Raw genomic sequence first — 22,618 nt, forward strand, 5'->3', positions numbered from 1 at the left:
TCGGGGAAGATTCAAGCATATGAAACTATAAGATACAATACTGGAGAATCCACTATTTATTCCTTAGTCCAACTAATGTAAAGGTTAAGAGCTTTCTGTGGATCCAAACCAAGTAACCTCTCCTCAGGAGCTATTTCAAGAGTTACAGGATTCATTGTGGCTTTTGGGGAGATTTACAAGGCGTGGAATCTGCTATTAGAAGAATCCCTCAGAAGCTAGTGTAAAACTTTCTGGTGCCACAAATTCTGTACAAGCTTTTCCTATTCTGGTAATTAGCAAGCTCCCAGTCCTGAAATAGAAAGAGGACTTACTTTCCCCACGATTCAGTAGGAGCATGTATAATGTCTGCGCTGTTTGCCTTCCTAGCACAGCACAGTGTTTAACAAGTCCCCTTTCTAGTTCCTCCTACAACAGACAAGGGATTCAAGACATTTTATGCATTCAGACTCTTGGGCAGATTCATACAAAAAACAAGGCAAATAATTCTAATGTAATCATATAGGGAAGGACATTTAAGGAAAAATTAAGGATGAGGATGAGAAAGGATTGAGGAAGGGTGTTAAGACAGAAAGCAACTGTCAGGAATATTAAAAATCAGCTTTAAGCATATTATTTCAAATGACAAGGATCTGCATGGATCATCCAATGCTTATCAAAGCGCAAAGTGGTTTGTCAAGAGGCTACCTGGTTGTTGCGGGAATTGAGATATCAATGCTAAGTGGGCTCTGCATGTTCACTAGACAGGATTCTAGCCACAGTCTGTCTGTTTTTCACCTTATAGGCAGCTACTTCAGCTCAGGTGGTAGGCAGTACCCAACTGTACAAAAAGATAAAAGGAATTTTGATGTATTTGGCCTACATTTAATTCTAAAACACCACCTTGTGATTAAAAGAATCATATTCATAATGTTTCATATACCCACAGATCTTCTAACAAATAAAAACACTTTCTTCATTCTAGCCAGATGCTTCCTGGGCAATAGATGGATCACGTTTCTTGTTGCATCCTGATCTAGGATGTACTCATTGATAGGTAGATGTTATTTAGTTGTGCATATCAACAGCAAAAGAATAAAATATGGTAAGGATTTTCCAAACACTTGGGACATTCTGGCACATCTACTTGTCCTCATTTTTAAAATTATCTTATGACAATTATTATCATTATTATTAGGAGCTTATAAAGCGCACTTATACCCAAGGGCGTCCTGGCGCTGCAAACTGAACAATTAAGATTGCTCATGCCAAAACAAATATTCCACTAGCCTCAGAATTGGAAATAATCAAATAGTGTTATGGTAGCTACTTTAGCTGGGAAATTCCCATGCAAGACATTCTTCACAGATTCGAAATGTACTCGTCCCATTCTCGGATTTATAATGCTGCAGATGTCGAGTAGTGCTACTGGTGGCAACTTCTGAATTAGAGTCCCTTGTTGGATCTAGTCCGTAAGGTGACCTGAGTGTTACGTTCATGAGTACTTATCATGGAGATGGGGGTGCTTCTTTGCACATTACAAGACCTTTCATTAACAGTAGTTTTTTTTACCAAAAAATAGGGTTTTCCTCAATTTTATCTTGTACTTACTGGAATTTTCTTGTGCTGCCTAGTTGTGGCCAGCTCCAAAGCTTTGCCAAGCAGTTAAGCCAGCATGCTTGCTACAAAATGGAATGTGAATCCAATGACACTGTACGCAACAAAGATAATATGGGCCTTCTTGTGTTTTTTTATCAGCAATTGTATTTATTTAGGCCTAAGCTGCTTTTTTGTTTCCAACACATTCCTGCTCCAAAATTATTCACCACTTAGAAAGAGCAACAAGTTTGTTGACTTCAGTATTGCTCTTTCTGGTGGATACTCAATCCAACTATAGATTCCTCACCTTTAGAACTCTCCACATGCACCAGACAGGATCTTGAACTTTATACAGCAATTGTTCCCGCCCACCGGCAGGTGGCACCAAAAGACTCCATGGGTACTACTTCTCTCTGCCCCGGGAAGTGACTGCTCAGAACCAAATATAGGAGCCACCCCAACAATTAAGTCAAATGACCTTTACACTCTTTCCAGTCCTGAAATGTTGATTACCTGTGACAAATGTGCAACATCTTACCTGAGACCTTCTGAGAACCTTAAAAGTTAACTCCGCAAGATGAGGAGGAGGGTGGGCAGTATGTAATTTGTGGTTAGATAAAGTATCCTTCAAAACAATCATTACTAACATTATGAACTTGTTTTTCTGATGGATACTTCTAACCACGGAATCCTCACCTTTTGAATAGTTGATACCAAAGGAGGCAAAGGGTCTGAGGAGTGCAGGACTAGCAATTCCTGCAGGACCAAGAGGGTGAAATGTCCCTCCCTAAGGATTTGACTGTCGAAACAGTAATGCTTGGTGAAAGTGTGTACTGGAGACCATGTAGAAGTCGGACAGATTTCCAACTCTCTCCGTCAATACTGTTACGAGTCTTGGCTCTCGTGAATGGGCCTCAGAAACCATGCATTTCACCAGGGCGTAACTTGACTTTATGCACAGAAGATTCACATGCACAAAGTTTGCTTTTGGACCACCTTTCCCTTCTCAGCAACGGCAAAGTCAATAAAAGCTGGTCATTCACCCGGCGCTCTTTCTTGTGTACTTTTCAAAAGCGAAGAGCTCTTTTTGAGTCTAGATGGTGATGCCTTTTCACATCCTTAGAGGGGTGAGATAAAGCAAAAAATGAAGGGAGAGTAATTGGCTGTCTAGCGTGACAGGGAGATACCAATTTCAGTAAAAAGCTAGCATTAGTTCACAGTACAATTTATTTGGGAAAAAGGTTGTGTGTGGAGGTTGCATTGACAGTCACTACAGCTTCAGGACAGTACTTCCGATTGAAAGTGTTTTGGTGCACTATCTTGATGATCATAAATTTCATAAAACAACTATGCCTGGGCTTAAATGATGTGTGCAGTAAGTCCCAATGAGGCATACAAAAGGTGTAGGACAAAATGTATGCGAGACCCTTCAAAAACCAGTGACGTGAATAACTAAAGTAATTGAAGCAAACTGAGACAGGCCGAAAGGACGAAACAAATAACCTTTACCGTGCAGGGCCAGGAATAGAACAAAATAACAAGAGCGTCTAATTGAGGGTCGCCACACCAGGCCACAATGACCAGAATAAATAGCTTTGTAAAACCGGTGCTCAGCCGCAAGGAAAAAAATCCACCACTTCAGCAGCTACATCAAAGTCACTAGGTTGGTTCTACTCAATCGCCACACATGGAGTGGCAGCTTTTGACGATTCAGGTGCAGGATCCTGACTTGTTGCAGAGACAAGGGGTTCTCCCATTAAGGTTGTCAGATCAGGGGGCAACAGATCAAGGTACCGCATGTTCTTGGCCAAAGACTGAGTAATTAGGATGATCAAAGCCCTGTCTTACCTGCACTTCTTCAGACCTCGAGGCAGAGATATGAGGGTGTACAGAAGACGTGTGCCTCACTGCAGGCAAATATGTCTCCCCAGGAACATCTTGGTTGAAACGACAGTGCGCAATAATCATGACACCGCATTCTCAGTGGTGTCGAAAAGATCCAACCAAAGCATGGCCACCAAGCAAAGATGACTAGAGCCACGTTTAGATGAAGATGCTATTCATGGCTGCCAGCTGACATCTGCCAAGTTTGTCCGCCTTGGCATTTAGCGAGTCTGCCAAACAAATAGGTTGCCATAGAAAACCCTCGAAGGCCCAGACTTTCCCAGAGACACGGTGCCACCTTGCACTGAACCCACAGGAGATGCATCACTCAACTCTCTACACTGCTAGTGGCATAGAGAAAACAGTCTACCGCAGGCTACACTGCAGACAAACAGCCTCCACTGAAGGTACATGGCTACCTTCTCAGAAATGTGGATACTGTCTAAAAGGCTTTCCTTGTAGATAAAGGTTACACTGCAAGACCCATCATGCAAACCAGTATGTGGGACCCGAAGAATGCATGAGGCCACAAAGCCTCAGTACTCCTTGCATCAGAACACAAGACTCAGTCCAAAACATCAGGATGATAACCTAACTGCCCGGGACTCACCGCAGTGGTGGAAAGGCCTTGATCATCAATGTGTTCAAGCTAACTCCTATGAAGAGGATCCTCTGCACAGGCTACATTGCCTTAAGGTGAATCTGGGAACATTTATTGCATGAGAGATTGTGGCAGACATTGTGTAGATCCATGACAACATCTGCTTCCTGCAGTAGCAGCATCATTGTATGCTTCTGGTACACACTGTATTTTTGCAAACAAATGCTGGTTTGGCATCAGTGAAAACTGAAAAAGTTAAAAGCGCGACAAAGAAAGTGAAAATATTTCATGCGGTTGGAACCTATATGTAATTTGACACATTCACTTGTATGAGGCGGAGCTAGCTCGCTGCGGAGTCTGATGTCACCACCTGCAAAAATGCATAATGAATTCCAATAAAAAGTTCCAGATCAGTCTGCTGCCTCAAGAAGTTCTAAAAGAGAGAACTATGCCCCTCCATCACCTTAAATTAAAGGACAGAATTTGTTCAACACAGTGCTAAGGCCATAGATTAGTTGTGCTATAAAACTCCCGTTACGTCAATCAAAACTTTCATTATTTTTCTGTATAGATTTCCCGCATCAAAGAGGAGGCAGTCTCATGGAAAATGTTCCCTAGTCCACCCAATGTAAGGATCCCTATATTAAAGAGGCTGTGGGCTGCTCACTTTATAAAGGAACATCCTTGGTAAAACATAGGCTATTTTCTTGCTTAACAGCTAGAGCCTGCCAATACAAGATGCACACGTTTTTCTAGGGGTTTAGAACAACTTGGTAGCAGGACATGCCAGTAAGCAACAGTTAATCTTGAATTCACTCTTCTTCATTAAGAAAGGATAGATTTTCAATTGTAACGGTAGTGAAAATAAAGGTACACAAGTTGGTTGAAGTTGCAGCTTCCTGTGCATGTGAGGGCACATTCTTATTTTTTTTAATGTAATAGGCCTGTTTTCCAGACTACCCCAATGCTTTGTAGTTACTGCAGTTATATTAAAGGTGAGAAAAGGTAAGGTGACAGTTCTCTAATAAAGCTCAAACAGGATAACAGTCATCTCACTTACTGTACTTCTTCAACAAGCAACATCTGTGGATTTTGAAAGTGTCTCTTATGCTTCATTTCATTCCAGTAATCATTAAGCTTTTCTCCAAGTGCAGCCATGGTCAGTCTAGAAAAGAAAAAAATTCCATACAATAACTGGCACATCAGTATCTTCATTATCTCAATATACCAGCATCCCTATCAGTTGTGCTTTCTTCAATGAGTAGAGTTCCTTTCTGCAGATTTCTTGCCTAGAAATATTCATCACGTATCCAATGGGATCCAGAAACTTCGCACTGTGTTTACAGATAGGCACCAAAGCCATCCTAGTGTCAACATAGGAAATTAGGTCTACGCTCTCAATGGCTCCAACTGCACCATTGTAGCCAGGAGAAAACAGAAATATAAAATTGCAGAATATCAGGAAAAAATGTAACTTACAAAAAAACAACTATTTTTCACTCTCAGGTGGGCGATTGGGGGGGGGGGAAAGAGAGAAAGGGGGTGTTCAAGTAAAAATCTGCAAGAGATCCAAATATTCATCAAAGAAGGCATTCATTAAGGTGACATTGCTCTGAGGGTTAAAACACAGACTGCTCATCTAGAAGGACTCCCAATGTAAAATCAGCACAAGTTGGCTACCAAAGCGCAGGGATGTGAGGTGGCCACATTGCAGTGAGGATCCGCTATCCTATTATTTGAGTACACATTGATGCCTGTAATGATTGTTAGAGGCTTCAGGAGAGACTGATTATTTTTACAATGGGCTGAAGCTACACAGATATCTCCCCTTGGCGAAACTAAGCCACTTTGCAACCTGCCTTGATCCAGAAATGCCAGCAGCCTGAAGCAATGATGTGGTGGCACCCGTTCAGAGAAACCTGTTTGAGGTCAGCACCGGGGGACTCCCTTCCTGAGAGCTGCCACGTGCACATCCAGTGGACAAGGGATCGCTGAGCAGGAGAAAGCAGACAAATATCCTCCCCTATGGTAAGACCTGGCATGTAGCACTGCACTGAGCTTCAGGAGCTGCCTGGGCGCTAGTATTGGGGCCTGGTGCACAGGAAGAGCCCTGCTGCCTCAGAGTCTGACTGATGTACCTGGCATTTTTTGCCTATGGGGACCTACAAAGGAGGGCCACTGACGACATGGAGGAGAAGTGCAGCTGGCAAGCGGACGGCTTGGCCGGATGTGCTCTGTGAAAGGTGCGAGGTGGGGCACCAGGGCCTACATTGCTGTGAACTTTGCCCAGTGAGAGATTATCCAGGGTCTGGGGACCCTGCTAGAAGTCTGACCACCAACATTTGAGAACACTTGCCATTTATGTCTGGGTGAGACTGCTTGTGCCTCCCGCTGCCCCGTTGGATCTCAACTTGCCTTCCACCTGTGTGGTGAAGTAGGACTTAACTTCATCTGTATGAAGGCGAGTTGACTCATTGGACCCAACCATCCTTCTACCTGTGCAGCAGAACTGCCTGCCTGACTTTACACGGTCTATGTAGAATATTATGACCTATGGTGCATACTACAAATGTCCTGGGGATTTCCAGTAGAATGAGCGACCTGTGCACCCCTTCAGATTATAACGTATACCTAATTTGCTCTGTCTGAAATTAGAAACACGTAGCCTGATACCGTTGCTGCTGCACCTGATACTATAGTAATTTGGTAGAGCCCTTGTGTGGGTACTTTCCTATACAATATGGGGGGGGGGAGTGGGGAGGGGGGGAGAGGGGGAGGGGGGGGAGTGGGGAGGGGGGAGAGGGGGAGGGGGGGGAGTACACCCTAAGCAGCTAAAACGTGTCTTACTAAACGCACAAGTTACTTACCTTCGGTAATGATATATCTGTAAGAAACAGTAGTTAGTGTTAGATTCCTTACCTTAGAATATCCCCAGGCGTCACACTGGATCCGGAAAGTTTTGTGTAGCAGTGCCCCTGCGCGTCGGTAGGCGTAGCCTGTGGCTCCGCGTCAGTCGTCGGCGTCGTGATCGCCGGGATGACGGATTATATAGATGCTGCCCTCGTGCGTTGACATCAGTTCTTGTACATAGCTTTCCGCGCCAGGAACGCAGAGTCATGCCAGAGACACTGGTGCCATAAAACTAGGGCCCTCAAAGGGCAATACCTTAACCCTAGATATCGGTCCACAGAACGGGGAGGATGGGTGGGGCACTAAGGAATCTAACACGAACTACTGTTTCTTACAGATATATTGTTACCGAAGGTAAGTAACTTGCGCATCTGAAAGAAACAGGTTAGTGTTAGATTCCTTACCTTAGAATAGATACCCCAGGAATACCAACCCCGGTAGTGGGTCTGCGGACCAAGATCACACCAGAAAGTCCTGGAGAACGGAACGGCCGAAAAAGCCATCCCTCCGGACTTGGCTGTCCAGGCAGTAGTGTCTAGCAAACGTGTGCAGCGAGGCCCACATAGCTGCCTAACTGATGTCCTGCAAGGGGACTCCCTGATCCAGGGCAGTAGTAGCCGCCGTGGCCCAAGTGGAATGGGCCCTCAGCCCAACAGGGGGCTCCTTTCTAACCAAAGAGTAACAGACCTTGATGCACAACACGACCCACCGAGAGATGGTTAATTTGTGCACCACCCGACCCTTCTTCGCGCCAACGTAACCAACAAAGAGGTGGCTGTCCACCCGGAACAGGCCAGCACACGTTTTGGGCCCAGACGGTGGAGCCTCCCTTCTTCCTTCGAACGATGCGGAGGAGGAAAGAGGACTGCCAGATGTGAAAGGATGCAACCACCTTGGGCAGGAAAGAAGGACGCGTTTTTAAAACAACTTTGTCTGGATGGACTGAAAGGAAAGGAGGCTTAGAACACAGAGCCTGGAGCTCACTCACTCTCCTGGCAGAGGTGATGGCAACCAGGAATGCACTCTCAAGAGTCAGAAGACGAAGAGGGCAATTGTGAAGTGGCTCGAAAGGAGTGCACATCAGATAGGTTAGAACAAGGTTCAAGTCCCACTGAGGCATCACGAAAGAACAGGAGGGAACATGTGCGTGATGCCTTTTAAGAATCTATTTACAACGGGGGACTTGAAAAGAGAAGGCTGATCAGGAAGCCTCAAGAAGGCAGAAATGGCAGAGAGGTAGCCCTCAAGAGTGCCCAGAGCAGAGCCCTGCTGGGCAAGAGAAAGAAGGAAGAGGAGAACCTCTGAAAGGGGGGCAGAGAGAGGATCCACAGCCTTTGCGGTGCACCAAGCCACAAATTTGTTTCACCTGCAGGCGTATACCGATTTGTGGAGGGACACCTGGCTGCCAGAATCACATCGCAGACTTCAGGAGGCAAGTCAAATGGCCTCAACTGCCACCGCTCAATCTCCACGCTTGGAGGTGGAGGCTGGACAGGTTCGGGTGGAGGACCGTCCGTCCCCTTCTGCTGCGACAGAAGGTCCTCCTGAAGAGGCAGACGAATCGGGGGATCGGCTGACATGCTGAGTAGCTCGGGATACCAGCATCTTCGTGCCCAGTCTGGAGCCACAAGGATGACGTGGGCCCGGTCACGCCAGATCATCTTCAGCACTCTGGGCAGAAGTGGTATAGACGGAAAGGCGTACAACAGACCGCAGCTCCACGCGCGACGAAAAGCGTCTACGAGCGAGTGCCGCCTTGGAAATTCCAATGCGCAGTACTGATGACATTGCGCGCTCTCTTCGGTGGCGAATCGATCTAACCAAGGTTCTCCCCACTGCTGAAAGAGGCCTTGCGCCACGTCCAAGTTCAGACGTCATTCGTGATCCATCATGCACCGGCGGCTGAGTTCGTCCGCCCTGGCGTTCAGGGAACCTGCCAGGTGTTGAACCATCAGGGTGACGCCCTGGTGTTCCAGCCATTGCCAGAGGCGCAGAGCCTCCTGACAAAGGGTCCACGACCCTACCCCACCCTGTTTGTTGCAGTACCACATGGCGGTGGTGTGGTCCGTGAACACCTGCACTACACTTCCCCACACAGAGGGAAGGAATGCCTTCAGTGCAAGCCAGATCGCCCGCAGCTCCAGAAGGTTGATGTGGAGTCGGGACTCCGCCGGAGACCAGAGGCCTCTAATCTCTCCCTCTCCCCTGTGCCCCTCCCCATCCCAGGAGGGACGCATCAGTTACCACTACGTGCTCCGGTTGGGGTAGGGAGAGAAATCTGCCGCTGACCCATTCGCTGTTCGTTAGCCACCACTGCAACTGTTTTGCAGGGCTCTCCGAGATCCGGACATGGTCGGACAGGTTGCCCTGATGCTGTGCCCACTGAAACTTCAGGCCCCACTGCAGAGGCCGCATCCGCCACCGGGCGTGATGCACCAGAAGGATGCAGGAGGCCATCAGCTCCAGGAGCCGCAGCGCCAACCTGAACGAGACTCGGGATAAAGGAAGAAAGACCGTAATCAAAGCCTGAATATCCCGAATCCGCTGTTTGGGGGGGATAAACCCGAAACTGCGCTGAGTCCAGAACCGCTCCGATGAAAAGGAGCTTCTGAGAGGGGCACAAGTGTGACTTAGGCATGTTGATGGAGAACCCCAGCGAGTGCCGGAGGTCGGCCGTAGTCTGGAGGTGGGAGACCAAAGCGAGCCTGCCTTCAACAACCAATCGTCGAGATAGGGGAAGACTGAAACCCCTAATCTGCGCAGATGAGCTGCGACCACTGCCATCACTTTCGTGAACACCCGTGGGGCGCTGGTAAGGCCGAAGGGGAGCACGTTAAACTGAAAGTGCTCGTGGCCTACCGTGAACCGCAGGTAACGCCGGTGGGCCGGCAGGATTTGGATGTGGAAATACACGTCCTGCAAGTCCAACGCTACCTTACAGTCTTCTGGTTCCAGGGCAGCTAGGACCTGAGCCAAAGTCAGCATCTTGAATTTCTCCTTTCGGAGGAAGCCGTTGACGCTCCGTAGGTCCAAGATAGGGCGTAGGCCTCCTTTGCCCTTCTTGGGTACCAGAAAGTAGTGGGAATAGCAACCACGTCCTACTTCTGGCCCAGGAACGTGCTCGACGGCCCCCTTGGCCAAGGGGGCTGTAACTTCCTCCTGCAAAAGTTGCAAGTGATCTCCCGACATGTGGTGGTACTGCGGTGGCATGGCTGGAGGGGTCACTTTGAAGGGGAGGGAGTAGCCCCTTCGGACGATTTGCAGGACCCACCTGTCCGATGTGATGGAGCACCAGTGGAACCAATGGCGAACCCTGCCTCCCACTGGCATCGAATAGGCCTGAAAACTCAGACTAGGAGGATTTTGAGGCAGATCATGCGGGGGCGGGTGTGGATTGACCTTGCCGGTGTCCCCCGGCACTGCCACGGCAGTTACAACGTCCGCGACCGCGTTGAGGTTAGTTCTGCGGCCTGTGGCTAGCTGGACGTGTGGGGGCGCCCCTTCCTTGGCCACCAAAGTGATGAAAGGCGGAAGTCTGCTGGCGTTGGCTGAGGCCCAAGGACTTGGCCGTAGCCCTTGAGTCCCTGAAACGCTCCAACGCGCTGTCAACCTTGTCGCCAAAGAGGTGACAGGCATCAAAGGGCATGTCCATAAGGGAAGCTTGGACTTCACCCGAAAAGTTGGCGGACCTCAGCCAGGCGTGGCGGCGAACCGCCACCATCGTTGCAATCGCCCTGCCTAGCGAGTCCGTGGTATCCAGTCCACACCGAATAGAATATCGTGCTGCAGTCCTTCCCTCTGCAAGGGCTTGGGTAAGCTTTGCCTGGACCTCCGCCGGGCACTGCGGCAGCACTTCCACAACTGTATCCCACAGAGAGTGGGAGTAACGGTCCAAAAGGAAGGCGGTGTTGACAGACCGCAACCCCAAACTCAGTGAGGAGAACAGCTTCTTAACGAACTGGTCATCCTTTTGGATCACCGATCCGGAGGGGCGGTTGGGAATGCGGTCTGGGCGGTTGAGGCCTGGATCACCAGGCTCTCAGGGGTGGGGTGAACGGACAGGAAACTGGGGGTCGCCCGGAGCCGGGCGGTGGCATCGGGCCTAGTTCCGATCTACAGGGAGGCCTGTAGAGGGCTTGGACCAGGTGCCCAACAGAACGTCAGTGAGGGCTTCACTGAACGGCAGGAGAGGCTCCGAGGAGCTTGCCAGAGGTTTGAGCACCTCAGTGAGGAGGTTAGTCCTCACGGCCGCGACTGGGAGCTCAAGAGCCAAGGCCTTGGCTGCCCTAGTCAACATCACGCTGTAAGCAGCCCCCTCCTCCGTAGCCAAGGTAGGAGGGGAGACAAAACCAGTGTCGGGCGAAGTGTCCAGACCACTGGCCTCCCCCAGTTAGTCTGCCCAGTCCTGGCTCAACTGGTACTGCAGTGCCAGAGGGTCCTCAGACCCCTCCCAATCCCCCTCGTCCTCCATCTCCTGAAATTCAGGAATAAATGATGGAGCCGGGTCGTTGGTGAAGGATTCACCGATCGGCGTCGAAGACGGCGCCGGTTTGATGCCGGATCCGGACCAGGGTGGGGATCGGGGACGCTGACGCCCGTGGACGGCAGAGGGGTCATAAGGTCGACCAGCGTCGTCACAGATCCAGGCCTGGATCCTGAAGAACCCAGCGGCGTCAGGACCGGAGTCGGCGTCGGGACCGGAGTGGCCGACGGCGCCGGGGCCAGAGCTGCCGGCCCGCTTGGGCTCCCAGACGGGGCCGAGGGTCCCAAAGGTACCTCGGCGGGACCCGACAGAGGAAGGCGCTAATCTCCTCCGGCATCGCGTGCAGCCCAGGGACCGGCGGGTGTGGAGCCGCGTGGGCGGTATCGCCCAAACCCCCTGCCGCATCGCGTGAGCGTCGGGGGGAGTCAGAAGAGCGATGTCGCTTCTTTGACTTCTTGTGCCTCCACTTACCGGAGGACTTGGAGCCCGACGAGTGGTGTCGACTCGCCGAGCTGTGATGACTGTGGCCCCGTGACCGGTCCCTCGACCTCCTCCTGGACCGGGACCTCGAGCAACGCGGGGGCGACTGCCGGATCTTGAGGCGCTTACGGGACCGCTCCCGCCTAGCCTTAGACATCAAGGCCCGGCAGTCGGGGCACGACTTGTCATCGTGGTCGGCCCCGAGGCAATAAAGGCACCAACGGTGGGGGTCGGTAACCGGCATCATGCGGTTACAGTCGTTGCAGGGTTTAAACCCGCGCATCCCTATCGGCACCGGAGTAGAGTATCGACTCGAGAAGATCCAAAACAGATCAAAAAAGTTAGTCAAAAAGTGACTGGGAGTACTGCTCTTCCCGAATCTGCACCTGCTGGCGCGGAAAAAAGAACTGACGTCAGCGCGCGAGGGCACCGTCTAAGTACTCCGACGACGTCATCCCGGCGATCACGGCGCGACGACGGACGGGGAGCTGCAGATGACGCCTACCGACGCGCAGGGGTACTGCTACGCAAAACTTTACGGATCCAGTCTGACGCCTTGGGATATTCTAAGGTAAGGAATCTAACACTAACCTGATTCTTTCAGATCAACTACACAGGAGGTGCCACAGGTTGAGGCTTTGTCTAGGGCTGACCAAAATGAGCACACTGATCAAGATCGAAGAGCATTAGCGACAATACAATAACTTGAAATGCTCAACTAATATTAATATGGGCATCATGACAATCTCAACCAGCAGCTAGGGCTGCGGTGGAGGACTATGTGGAAGGCCGGCGGAAAAGTGTGTTTCATGGTGCCACCTTCTGTCCTATGCTCTTGGTTGAGTGAGTGCACCCATCCCTGGGCCCAAGCCCACAGCCCAACACTGCATCCCGTTAAATGCATTCCGGACTCTTAAACTTCAAAGATCAAGTCCCAATTCTGTGTGCATTGCCAGGGATATGAGAAACCTTACAGTAGGAGTGAAACAAACTATGTACCCTGATTTCAAAACGTCAGCCTAGGATGCTAGGTATAAATATCTACCAGTGAAAAGACTTGCTACAAAAAGCTGGACCATGCCATGGATTACAATCTAGGGTAGGGCAAGAAGTTTGTGTTTAACAAGCCTGGACAGACAGCCAAGTTCTGTGCAAGTGTATCTGGGATTCCTCAGCCAAAACAACAACATGAACCTGCCCGCCTCAATGACTATTAAACAAGGCTATCCCGATCATTCACCATGACAGTAAGTCCCAAGTGATTTTAATTAATCAATTGTTAAAATCATTCTTCTTTCCTAGTGCCCTTTATTCCTCAAATGCATTATTAACTTCTGTCATATTCAGGCCCCCTGCTCTTTGCAGCAGAGGTTCCGCTCTGCTATTCGGCCATCTGCTGATTGCTGACAATGATCTCAAAATTGTCGTTTTCTGTACAGTAGCGTGTTACTTTGTTATCTCTTTTAAACTTCAATAAATAAAATTAAAAAAGAACAATAACCACTATGAACAGGATATGCAGTGGTGGGCACTCATATGTGCAAAGTTCAACAACTGAACAACAGTCCGCATTCGGACGTCGCCGCCTACCTAGACCGCGTTGTCGCTGGGGATCCGGGACATCTACAAAGAGGTGTCCAGGCGCTTGGATGGATCTGCTGAAGCACTCGCTTCAGCTCCACGGGTCTCAACAAGACGAAACCCGGCACACACTATTTTGAGAATAGGGTACTTACACCCATTAGTGTAGATAGTTCCATTTGGTCCTGATGAAATGCTAAGTCTAACTTGAACACAGTAGCATGAAACATGTCGACCACCCCCACATAGAGTAGGTTTCTGCTTCCACGGACCCTGAAGCCTGCGAAGCAACCACTCTCTCTGCTTTTAGTGAGGTGGGTTACCACTTTATTAAAATTCCATGTGGACTACCCAACCTCTTTTAATCACATACACACATCTACACCCCACACTATTGTTCCCTAGGGCCCTCACACCCACAGCACCATACAGCAGGAACAGAAGATCCCCGCCAAAGAGCCCCTTTATGGGTGCCCGTCGGGTATTGCACCGCCGACCCGACGAGGGGCAAGGCCATATGCTGAAGCATGACACCTAGCTTGCTGAGTGTATGAGGTCTGTAGTTGCGAATAGGAGGATCCCCCTCCTGTGTGCCTTCACTCACTCAGGTTTCCAACTGTCTTATTAACCCCCCACTTAGGGAAACTGTGTACCTTTCTTTTTGATACTCTGTTATAAGGGCACGTACACTGGACCCCGTTAACAAAACCCTCCTTGTCCCCTTTTTTGCTTGAAATACCACTTATGACTGTCATTTTTCTGGAGGGACTGCAAGCAGTCCTGGAGCAAACAATGTCCAATGTAGAAGATGGGGCTGGGATCATAGATGGAAAACTCTCCCATACAGAGAGCACTGGCAACAATCCAAGACCTTGTGGGCTGTTCATGCTGTATAATTTGTGCATCATGGAAAAGTTGGAATCAACAGCCAATATTTGGGTGAAGAAGAAAACGAGTTACTTACCTGAAACTTCAGTTATCCAGTAATGGTATCTTTCATAGATTCACATGCTTAGAATCATCCCCGCCGAAGAGGTGGGAGTCTCACGGTATATTAAAACATATACATAAGTCATCACAACATTATACAATAGGCTACTATGTAGTGCAAAGTCACTACATTAGCCTATCTTAGTCCTTTTGCGAAAAGAACCAAACTTGGAACACAGCCAATCAGGCTGCAACACCCTCTTAGACCCTTCCACAGAGAGGCAAACCCTCAGATGTTCGTAGCACAAGCAACCTTTATGGGTGCCCGTCGGGTATTGCACCGCCGGCCCGATGGGGGGCAAGGCCATATGCTGAAGCATGACACCTAGCTTGCTGGGTGTGTGAGGTCTCTAGTTCCGAATAGGAGGATCTCCCTCCTGTGTGCCTTCACTCACTCACGTTTCCAACTGTCTTATTAACCCCCACTTAGGGGAACTGTGTACCTTTCTTTTTGATACTCTGTTATAAGGGCACGTACACTAGACCCTGTTAACAAAGTCCTCCTTGTCCCCTTTTATGCTTGAAATACCACTTATTACTGCCATTTTTTTGGAGGGACTGCAAGCAGTCCTGGAGCAAACAATGTCCTATGTAGAAGATGGGGCTGGGGTCATAGATGGAAAACTCTCCCATACAGAGAGCACTGGCAACAATCCAAGACCTTGTGGGCCGTTCATGCTGTAATAATTTGTGCATCATGGAAAAGTTGGGATCAACAGCCAATATTTGGGTTAAGAAGAAAACTAGTTACTTACCTGTAACTTCAGTTATCCAGTATTGGGATCTTTCATAGATTCACATGCTTAGAATCATCCCCGCCGATGAGGTGGGAGTCTCGCGGTATATTAAAACATATACATAAGCCACCACAACATTATACAATAGGCTACTATGTAGTGCAAAGTCACTACATTAGCCTATCTTAGTCCTTTTGCGAAAATAACCAAACTTGGAACACAGCCAATCAGGCTGCAGCACCCTTTTAGACCCTTCCACAGAGAGGCTCAGATTTTCGTAGCACAAGTGACAGTAAGTATGCAATAGCAATAAGGTAAGCCTCTCCTGGGAGGAGGGTGGGTCGCATGTGAATCTATGGAAGATACAAGTACTGGATAACTGAAGTTACAGGTAAGTAACTTGTTTTCATATTCAGTATTGGGGTATCTTTCATAGGTTCACATGCTTAAAATCAGAATAGTTAGCAGCAAACAATCCTTAGTTGTATAGTGGATGGTGGCCATCATAAGAAAAAACAATAGATACCTCGTAAAACCAATACAGCAATATAGTACAACATTTGAACCCCAATAAGGGAAAGCATCATATACATTAAAATAAACATATCTATATATCAAAGAGAGACACAGTTTGATAAAACCAGAAAAACAACCATAAATATGTCAACCTGTAATGATATAATCACCTCCTTACATAGGATTGCCTTATTTAAAAAGGTTTCGCAACAGTGCTTGACCCACTGCAGTCAGCTTCTGTTGCCAGATCAAGACAGTAATGCCGTGTAAAAGTGTGCACATTCTTCCAAGTTGCAGCACGACAAATCTTCTCCACAGGTACTCCAGCAAAAAGAGCAGTGGATGAGGACAACACCCTTGCAGAGTGAGCCTTGGGTTTCATGGATAAAGGATGTCCAGCCTTAGTATGGCAGAATTGGATAGTAAATACAATCCATCTTGCGATAGTGGATTTTGTCACAGCTGTTCCAGGCTTTTGACCACCACAGAAATAAATAATTGATCGATGTTCTGATGGACACAGTACGTGAAATGTAGAATTTCAGACACCTTTTGACATCCAAAGTATGCAAAGATTTCTCAGCAGAGGAAGACTGATTGGGAAAGAAAGAATGCAGTATAACAGGCTCATTAAGATGGAATGTAGAGGGAACTTTTGGAATAAACATTCGATTTGTTCTGAGAATGACAGTCGTTGGTGAATTTCAATAAGGTTGCTTGATAGTGAAAGCCTGGATTTCACGGACTCTCAGAGCAGAGGTGAGTGCCACTAAAAGCGATGTTTTTCAGGAGAGGTATTTAAGGTCAGCTTTGTGAACAGGCTCAAATGGATGTTTCATGTTTCAATTGGATGTTTCATGAGCTGCTGCAACAACAGATTAAGCCTACATTCCGGAGGAGGAGCTCTGACAGGTGGAAAAGTTCTGAAAAGTCCCTTTAGAAATTGTTTCATCAAGCGATTAGAGCAAAGGGATGCAGCTGGTGTAGAACGTCTGTAGGTAGAAATAGCCTCTAGATGCAACTTAACAGACGTAAACATAACACCATACTTGGATAATGATAGAAGATAAGGCAGAATTTTGTCTGGAGAACATCCTAAAGGATGTATATTCTTGTCTCTGCACCAAGAACAGAATCGCTTCCATTTCAGAGCATACGTTTTTAAGCTAGAAGGAGCCCTTGCTCTAGCAAGAATGTCTCTGCAATCTTGAGGTAAATTTATCTCCTTAAATTCCGTGAATCCAGAAACCATGCATGAAGATACAACTGGATTATACGAGGATGAAGAATCTGGCCCTTGCTCATTGATAACAGGGTCGGAACTGCTGGAAGACCGTAAGGCCTGCGTTTGGACAGAAGGAGAAGCTCTGTGAACCAATGTTGACGCGGCCATCTCTTGAGTGATGAGAATCATGCAGCATGGTTCCATCTTGAGCTTGCGTAGAAGTCTTGGGATCAACGGAAAGGGGGGAAATGCATACACAAAGATTTCTGTCCATCTCATGAAGGCGTTCCCCCACGAACCCTTCTCCGGTTCCCAACTGGCAAAGAATGGGCACTTCAGATTGTTCTGGGAGACAAAGAGATCCAGATTTGGATAGCCCCACCTCTGAAATTAATTTTCCACAACTGTTTGATCCAGCTCCCATTCGTGACAGGACTTTGAGGTCCTGCTCAGAGTGTCCGCTAAAGTGTTGTCTATCCCTGGTAAATGCTCCACCTTGATTTTGATATCGTGAGAAAGCAGCCATTCCCAAATGCTCTGAGCTTCTGGAGACAGAATGTGAGAACGGGTACTTCCCTGCTTGTTTAGATAATGCAGGCAAGTGGTGTTGTCGGTTCTGATCAGAACAGTCGATCCTTGAAGTCTTGGGAGAAAAGATTGCAAAGCTAGGAAAATGACGGGGGGGCGTGGTTTGAGCGCCGACCGGGATGGCCGTGTGAGCGTGCAGCACCGCGCCGAGTCCCGATATTTCTCCTGGTATTGCCGCCTATAGTGCCTCTGGAGACACGGATTCACCACCTACGGTGAAAATTGACCGGAGCAGAGTGTCTGGTTGCTGCCGGGACCTTGGGGACGTGTGGAGACTGAGTCCCGGAACCCGGAGGAGCCGGGCCGAGAACACAGACAAGATGGCGGCGTGAGGCTCTGACGAGGCTCGGAGACGGGGAACGCCTGCGGCTGGAGCGTTGGTGGCTGCCGAGCGGAGCGGAGGTGTTCCTGGAGGCGTCTTCGGTGCCGAACGTGGGGGTTGCTGCCATCATCCCCCGGATAGCGGTGAGTGCGGCGCCATCTCACCCCTCCCCCCCCGCTCCCCATCCTGGAGGCTGGAGCGAGACGGGCAGACCTGGGGCTGCGGTGCCTGCAGCGGGCGGCGGGAGCGCATACGGAGCGCTGCTCTGGATCAAGTGGAGGAGGCTGCACGAGTGAACCGGCCACCCGCCTAGGGAGTTACCACACCGGGCAGGCGGCGGACTTTGGTGCCGCGGTGGTAACGGGACTGGAACGAGTACAGCCAGGGCCCTTGGTCATCGAGGGGCGCGGCGACACCCGTAGGCAGCGGGGAGTGTGCAGCGCCCTACGTACCGGTGGGGACCCGGGGGCTTGCTATCTCGGCAGGGCATCACCCGCCAGGGCCACTGCAAGTGTGGGGGTGGAGCGGACTGGCGCATGGACAGGAGCTGCGCTGCTGACCCGCGGCCATATATTGGATCGGGCGGCCGGCGCATTTGGCACCGGGGGGCGCACGCCTCCTTGATTGGGAAGACTTTGTTGCCCGGACAGCTGGAATTGGAGAGGGGCCCGGAACCCTGATAGTGCCCACCAGCTGTGAACTACCGGCAGCAACCGGAGCCTGGGGGGGTGCCCCAGGGTCACGAAAGACGCGAGGAGGGGGCAGGACCAATCGCTGCTGAGGTGTGTGGCGCCCTATCCTACATAGAAGTGGTCTGCCCTGGATGGTGGCAATAGTTGGCGGGTCTGTGGAAGGAGCGCTGTGGGCAGCGAGGCTATTGGCGGTGACCTAGGGGGAGCATCCACCCTGGCCAAGATGGCCGCTGCTGGCGGGGTTTTGAACGCACCCCAAGAACAAGATGGTGCACCCACCTTGGTCCACACTGGCGGTGCTCGGTCCCCACGGGAGGACTCCACGCCGGAATAAAGGTTGAATCTACGTCTTGATGCTATCCTGGAGGCGATTACCGCGACGAAGGAAACGCTACACCACGATATAGCGCAGGTTGCGACGGGGCTGGGCCTCCTGAGAGCAGACCATGCTAAGCTCTCTGATAGAGTGAAGGAGCATGATCAGTTACTCCTGGACCTGAAACCTGCTGTGGTGACGGCGGAACACAAACTGACAGATATTCTTGGTCGTTTGGCGACTCTGGAACGACGGGCGGAGGATGCGGAAAGTCGTAACAGGAGGAACAACGTGAGGGTGGTGGGTCTTCCGGAGAAGATTGAAAAAGATGATGCAGTGGCATTCATGGAGGACTGGTTTAAAACGGTCGTGGCGCCGGAGGGGCTTTCTCCTTTCTTCTCCCTGGAAAGAGCGCATAGGGTTCCGGCTAGGCCACCCTTAGAGGGCCGACCACCCCGACCGTTGGTGGTGAAACTGCTGCATTACAAGGATCGCGACCTGTTGATACAAAGCGCACGATCCCGGGGCCCTTTCCAAGTGGACAATAGCAATGTCACGATCTTTCCGGACTATACGCAGGAAGTACAGAAAAACAGAGCGTCCTTTCTAGCAGTTAAAAAAGAATTGAGGGAAGAGGGGATACAGTACTCCTTACTCTTCCCTGCCAAACTGAGGGTTATCCTCGATGACAGGACGCACTTCTTCCAGACTCCGGACGAAGCTTGGTCATGGCTGGAACTATATCGTGCTGGAACGGACCGCACGCGCACAAGCGAAAGGGACAGGCCAAAACCGATCCGGGTTCGGAAGTCGCAGCGCATCCGCTCGCGGAACAAACTCCAGCGGGCCATGCGAGACGCCCAGATGGCAGATGACAAGAAAGGGGCGGTAGCTGCGACGGCAACCATTACAGGTTCGCAGCTGGAAAGAACATCGGAGGGGTCGGCCTCGGAGGAGGAAGGTGGAAAATCTGGAGGCGATGAATCGGAAACGGGGAGTGTGAAAGGGCCAGTGGTCACCCCACAGACTTCAGATGGACTGTTTAATGAGTAACGTTTTGGTGAATCTAGTAACCTTGAGGTTCCTGTTGGGACAGACTCTCCGGACTTTTGGTGCCATCAGGCATGGGGCTGTGCAGGCAGCTTGGGACTGAGGGCGCGGGGTGGGAGCTCTGCCTACTCTGGATCGGTGCTCTATCACCCTCTTGTGGCCCTTAAGGCCTTCTGTGGTGACGACCACAGATTAGTGTTAAGTGTGTGGTTTTAATGGTTTGGAACGGGGCTGAAGCTGGGTTATTAGGTCCTGTCCTGGGGAGTGGGGTTTGGGGTGTTATGCGGGGGCGTTGGGAAGGGCGACACAACTGCTGCAATGAGGGGTACAACTGTTTGATGCTGATTTTGTACAGAAATGTCTATTATGGGGTCATTACCTAATGTGAAATGTATTACATGGAATGTCCGCGGACTTCAAACGATGGTGAAACGCCATAAGGTGCATGCATACTTGGTGAGGCGGGGAGTGCAAATAGCAATGCTTCAAGAGACTCACTTAACTAAGAAAGAATGTGGAGCCTTACAAAGGAGGTGGCGGGGTCAGGTGTTTGGCACAACCTATTCAGCATTTGCCAGAGGGGCCCTAATAGGGGTACGAGCGGGGACACCGTTCCAAGTCATGGCGCAGCGGGTGGATCCCGAGGGTAGATATGTAGAGGTTGAGGGGCGGCTTTATGGTAGGGAGGTGGTATTGTGTAGTGTGTATGCCCCCAATTCCGATCAGGCCAGCTTTTTTGACGGCTTGACAAGTTCGCTGGCCCATTTTCTGGCTGGCCCTGTCTTATTAGGGGGTGACTTTAACTCGATCACTGATGTAGCACTGGATAGGTCGCACCCACCTTTAGTCGACTCCCCAGTGCGCAGGCTGGCAGCTCACAGGAAAGGCTGGCAGGAAAAGTGGGGATTGCTTGATGTGTGGCGGGGGCAGCATCCTGAGATGAGGGATTACTCCTACTTCTCTGCAATACACGAACTGCATGTTAGATTGGACGCGGTGCTGTGTAGTGGCACTCTGGCGACGATGGTGACTCATACTGAATACCTGACCAGAACCATATCAGATCATAATCCCCTATTGGTGTCAGTGCAGTGGCAGCAGGCTAGGTCGGCGGTCCCATCATGGCGGCTGAGGCCTGAAACGCTGGATGATCTGGTGTTCAGTGATGCGGTTCAACAGGGCATTGACAGCTACTTTGCGGAGAACATGGGCTCAGCTTCGTCACGAGCGATAGAGTGGGATGCGATGAAAGTGGTGGTGCGAGGCGTGTGCATGGGTAGATTCTCAAATGTGCGGACGGCTGTCCTGAATGATCTGGTGAAAGCGGAAGTGGTGTTGAGGGACTTGGAACGACGGAGGCCGGAACGACCAGATTTACAGGAGAAGTTGATGGAGGCTAAGGAGATAGTGGCGACTGAGACTGAACGGCTGAGGAGCTATGACTATAAGTTGTACAACATCAAGGTGCATGAGGAGCGTGATAAGGTGGGTGCACTCCTTGCCAAGCTTGCTGACCCAGAGCCTAGGGGGTGCCCGATCATGAGTATAAGAACGGAGGGGGGGCGGGGTAGTATATTCACAAACAGCAGTGATGGCGTGCTTTCAATCCTATTACACAGGACTATATGAATGCCACCTGGAGGCGGAGGAGGCAGAGATAGACAACCACTTGGCTTCGATCCCGCTGCCGATGCTGGACAGCGAGGATGCTAAGGAACTGGGAGGTCCCATAACGCTAGCAGAGGTGAAAGTAGCAATTAAACAGATGGCTCGAAATAAAACCCCAGGGGTGGACGGCTTACCGATTGAATTCTACGTCAAATTTGTTGACACCCTAGCACCGAAACTATTGGTGGTGTATTCGGAGGCCAAGCAATTGGGTTGCCTGCCTGAGTCAATGAGGGAAGCGCTAGTAGTACCACTGTTGAAGCCGGGCAAGGATGCACTGAGTGTGACGTCCTACCGGCCTTTATCGATGCTGACGGTGGATTATAAGATCTTGAGTCGAATTCTGGCCACCAGGCTGCTGCCACACATGACCACACTAGTGCATAGAGACCAAGCGGGGTTTATCCCGACTAGGAATACCTCCATGAATATTCGACGGCTGGTTCGAATTTTGGATGGTGCCGGGACTTCGGATCTTGACTCCGTGGTGTTGGCAGTCGATATCGAAAAAGCTTTCGATAGCCTCGAGTGGGAGTATCTAGATGGGGTGCAGCTGAAATTCGGACTCGGAGATGGATTTCGGAGGTGGACGAGGGTGCTTTACATGTCGGCTAGGGCAAGGGTGCGCCTGGGGCCACTGGTATCTTCGGCCTATCCTGTCTGTAGAGGGACGAGACAGGGCTGCTCGTTGTCCCCCCTGCTGTTCGCATTGGCGATGGAGCCGCTGGCGGCGCAGGCGCGGTTAGGCACCATGTACAATGGGATTGCGCAAGGCCCGGAGTCGCATTATATATCATTATATGCTGATGATTTGCTGCTGTACTTAGCAGATGCCGAACGGTCCCTGGAAGGAGCAGTAGAAATGCTGGTTGGTTTCGGTCGGTTGTCGGGCCTTAAGGTGAATTGGACTAAGACCTGTATATTCCCATTGCGGGCGGGCACGCCCTGTCCCCCGCTAGTGCGGCAGGTACTATGGGAGCCTTCGGGCTTCACCTACCTA

At 50.1% G+C, this 22,618-nt stretch overlaps 1 protein-coding gene across 2 annotated transcripts in view; it reads right to left on the minus strand.

The window, feature by feature from the left end:
• MORC3 (MORC family CW-type zinc finger 3) overlaps positions 1–22,618 on the minus strand; it is a 644,813-nt gene that overhangs the window by 278,955 nt on the left and 343,240 nt on the right. For both annotated transcript variants that reach the window (XM_078656878.1, XM_078656879.1), the window contains exon 10: positions 5,121–5,225. In XM_078656878.1, coding sequence (XP_078513004.1) covers positions 5,121–5,225 — 105 coding nt within the window. The remainder of the gene's footprint in view (positions 1–5,120; positions 5,226–22,618) is intronic.

The sequence above is a fragment of the Lissotriton helveticus genome, chromosome 8, assembly GCF_964261635.1.
Source record: "Lissotriton helveticus chromosome 8, aLisHel1.1, whole genome shotgun sequence".
Classification (NCBI taxonomy): Eukaryota; Metazoa; Chordata; class Amphibia; order Caudata; family Salamandridae; genus Lissotriton; species Lissotriton helveticus.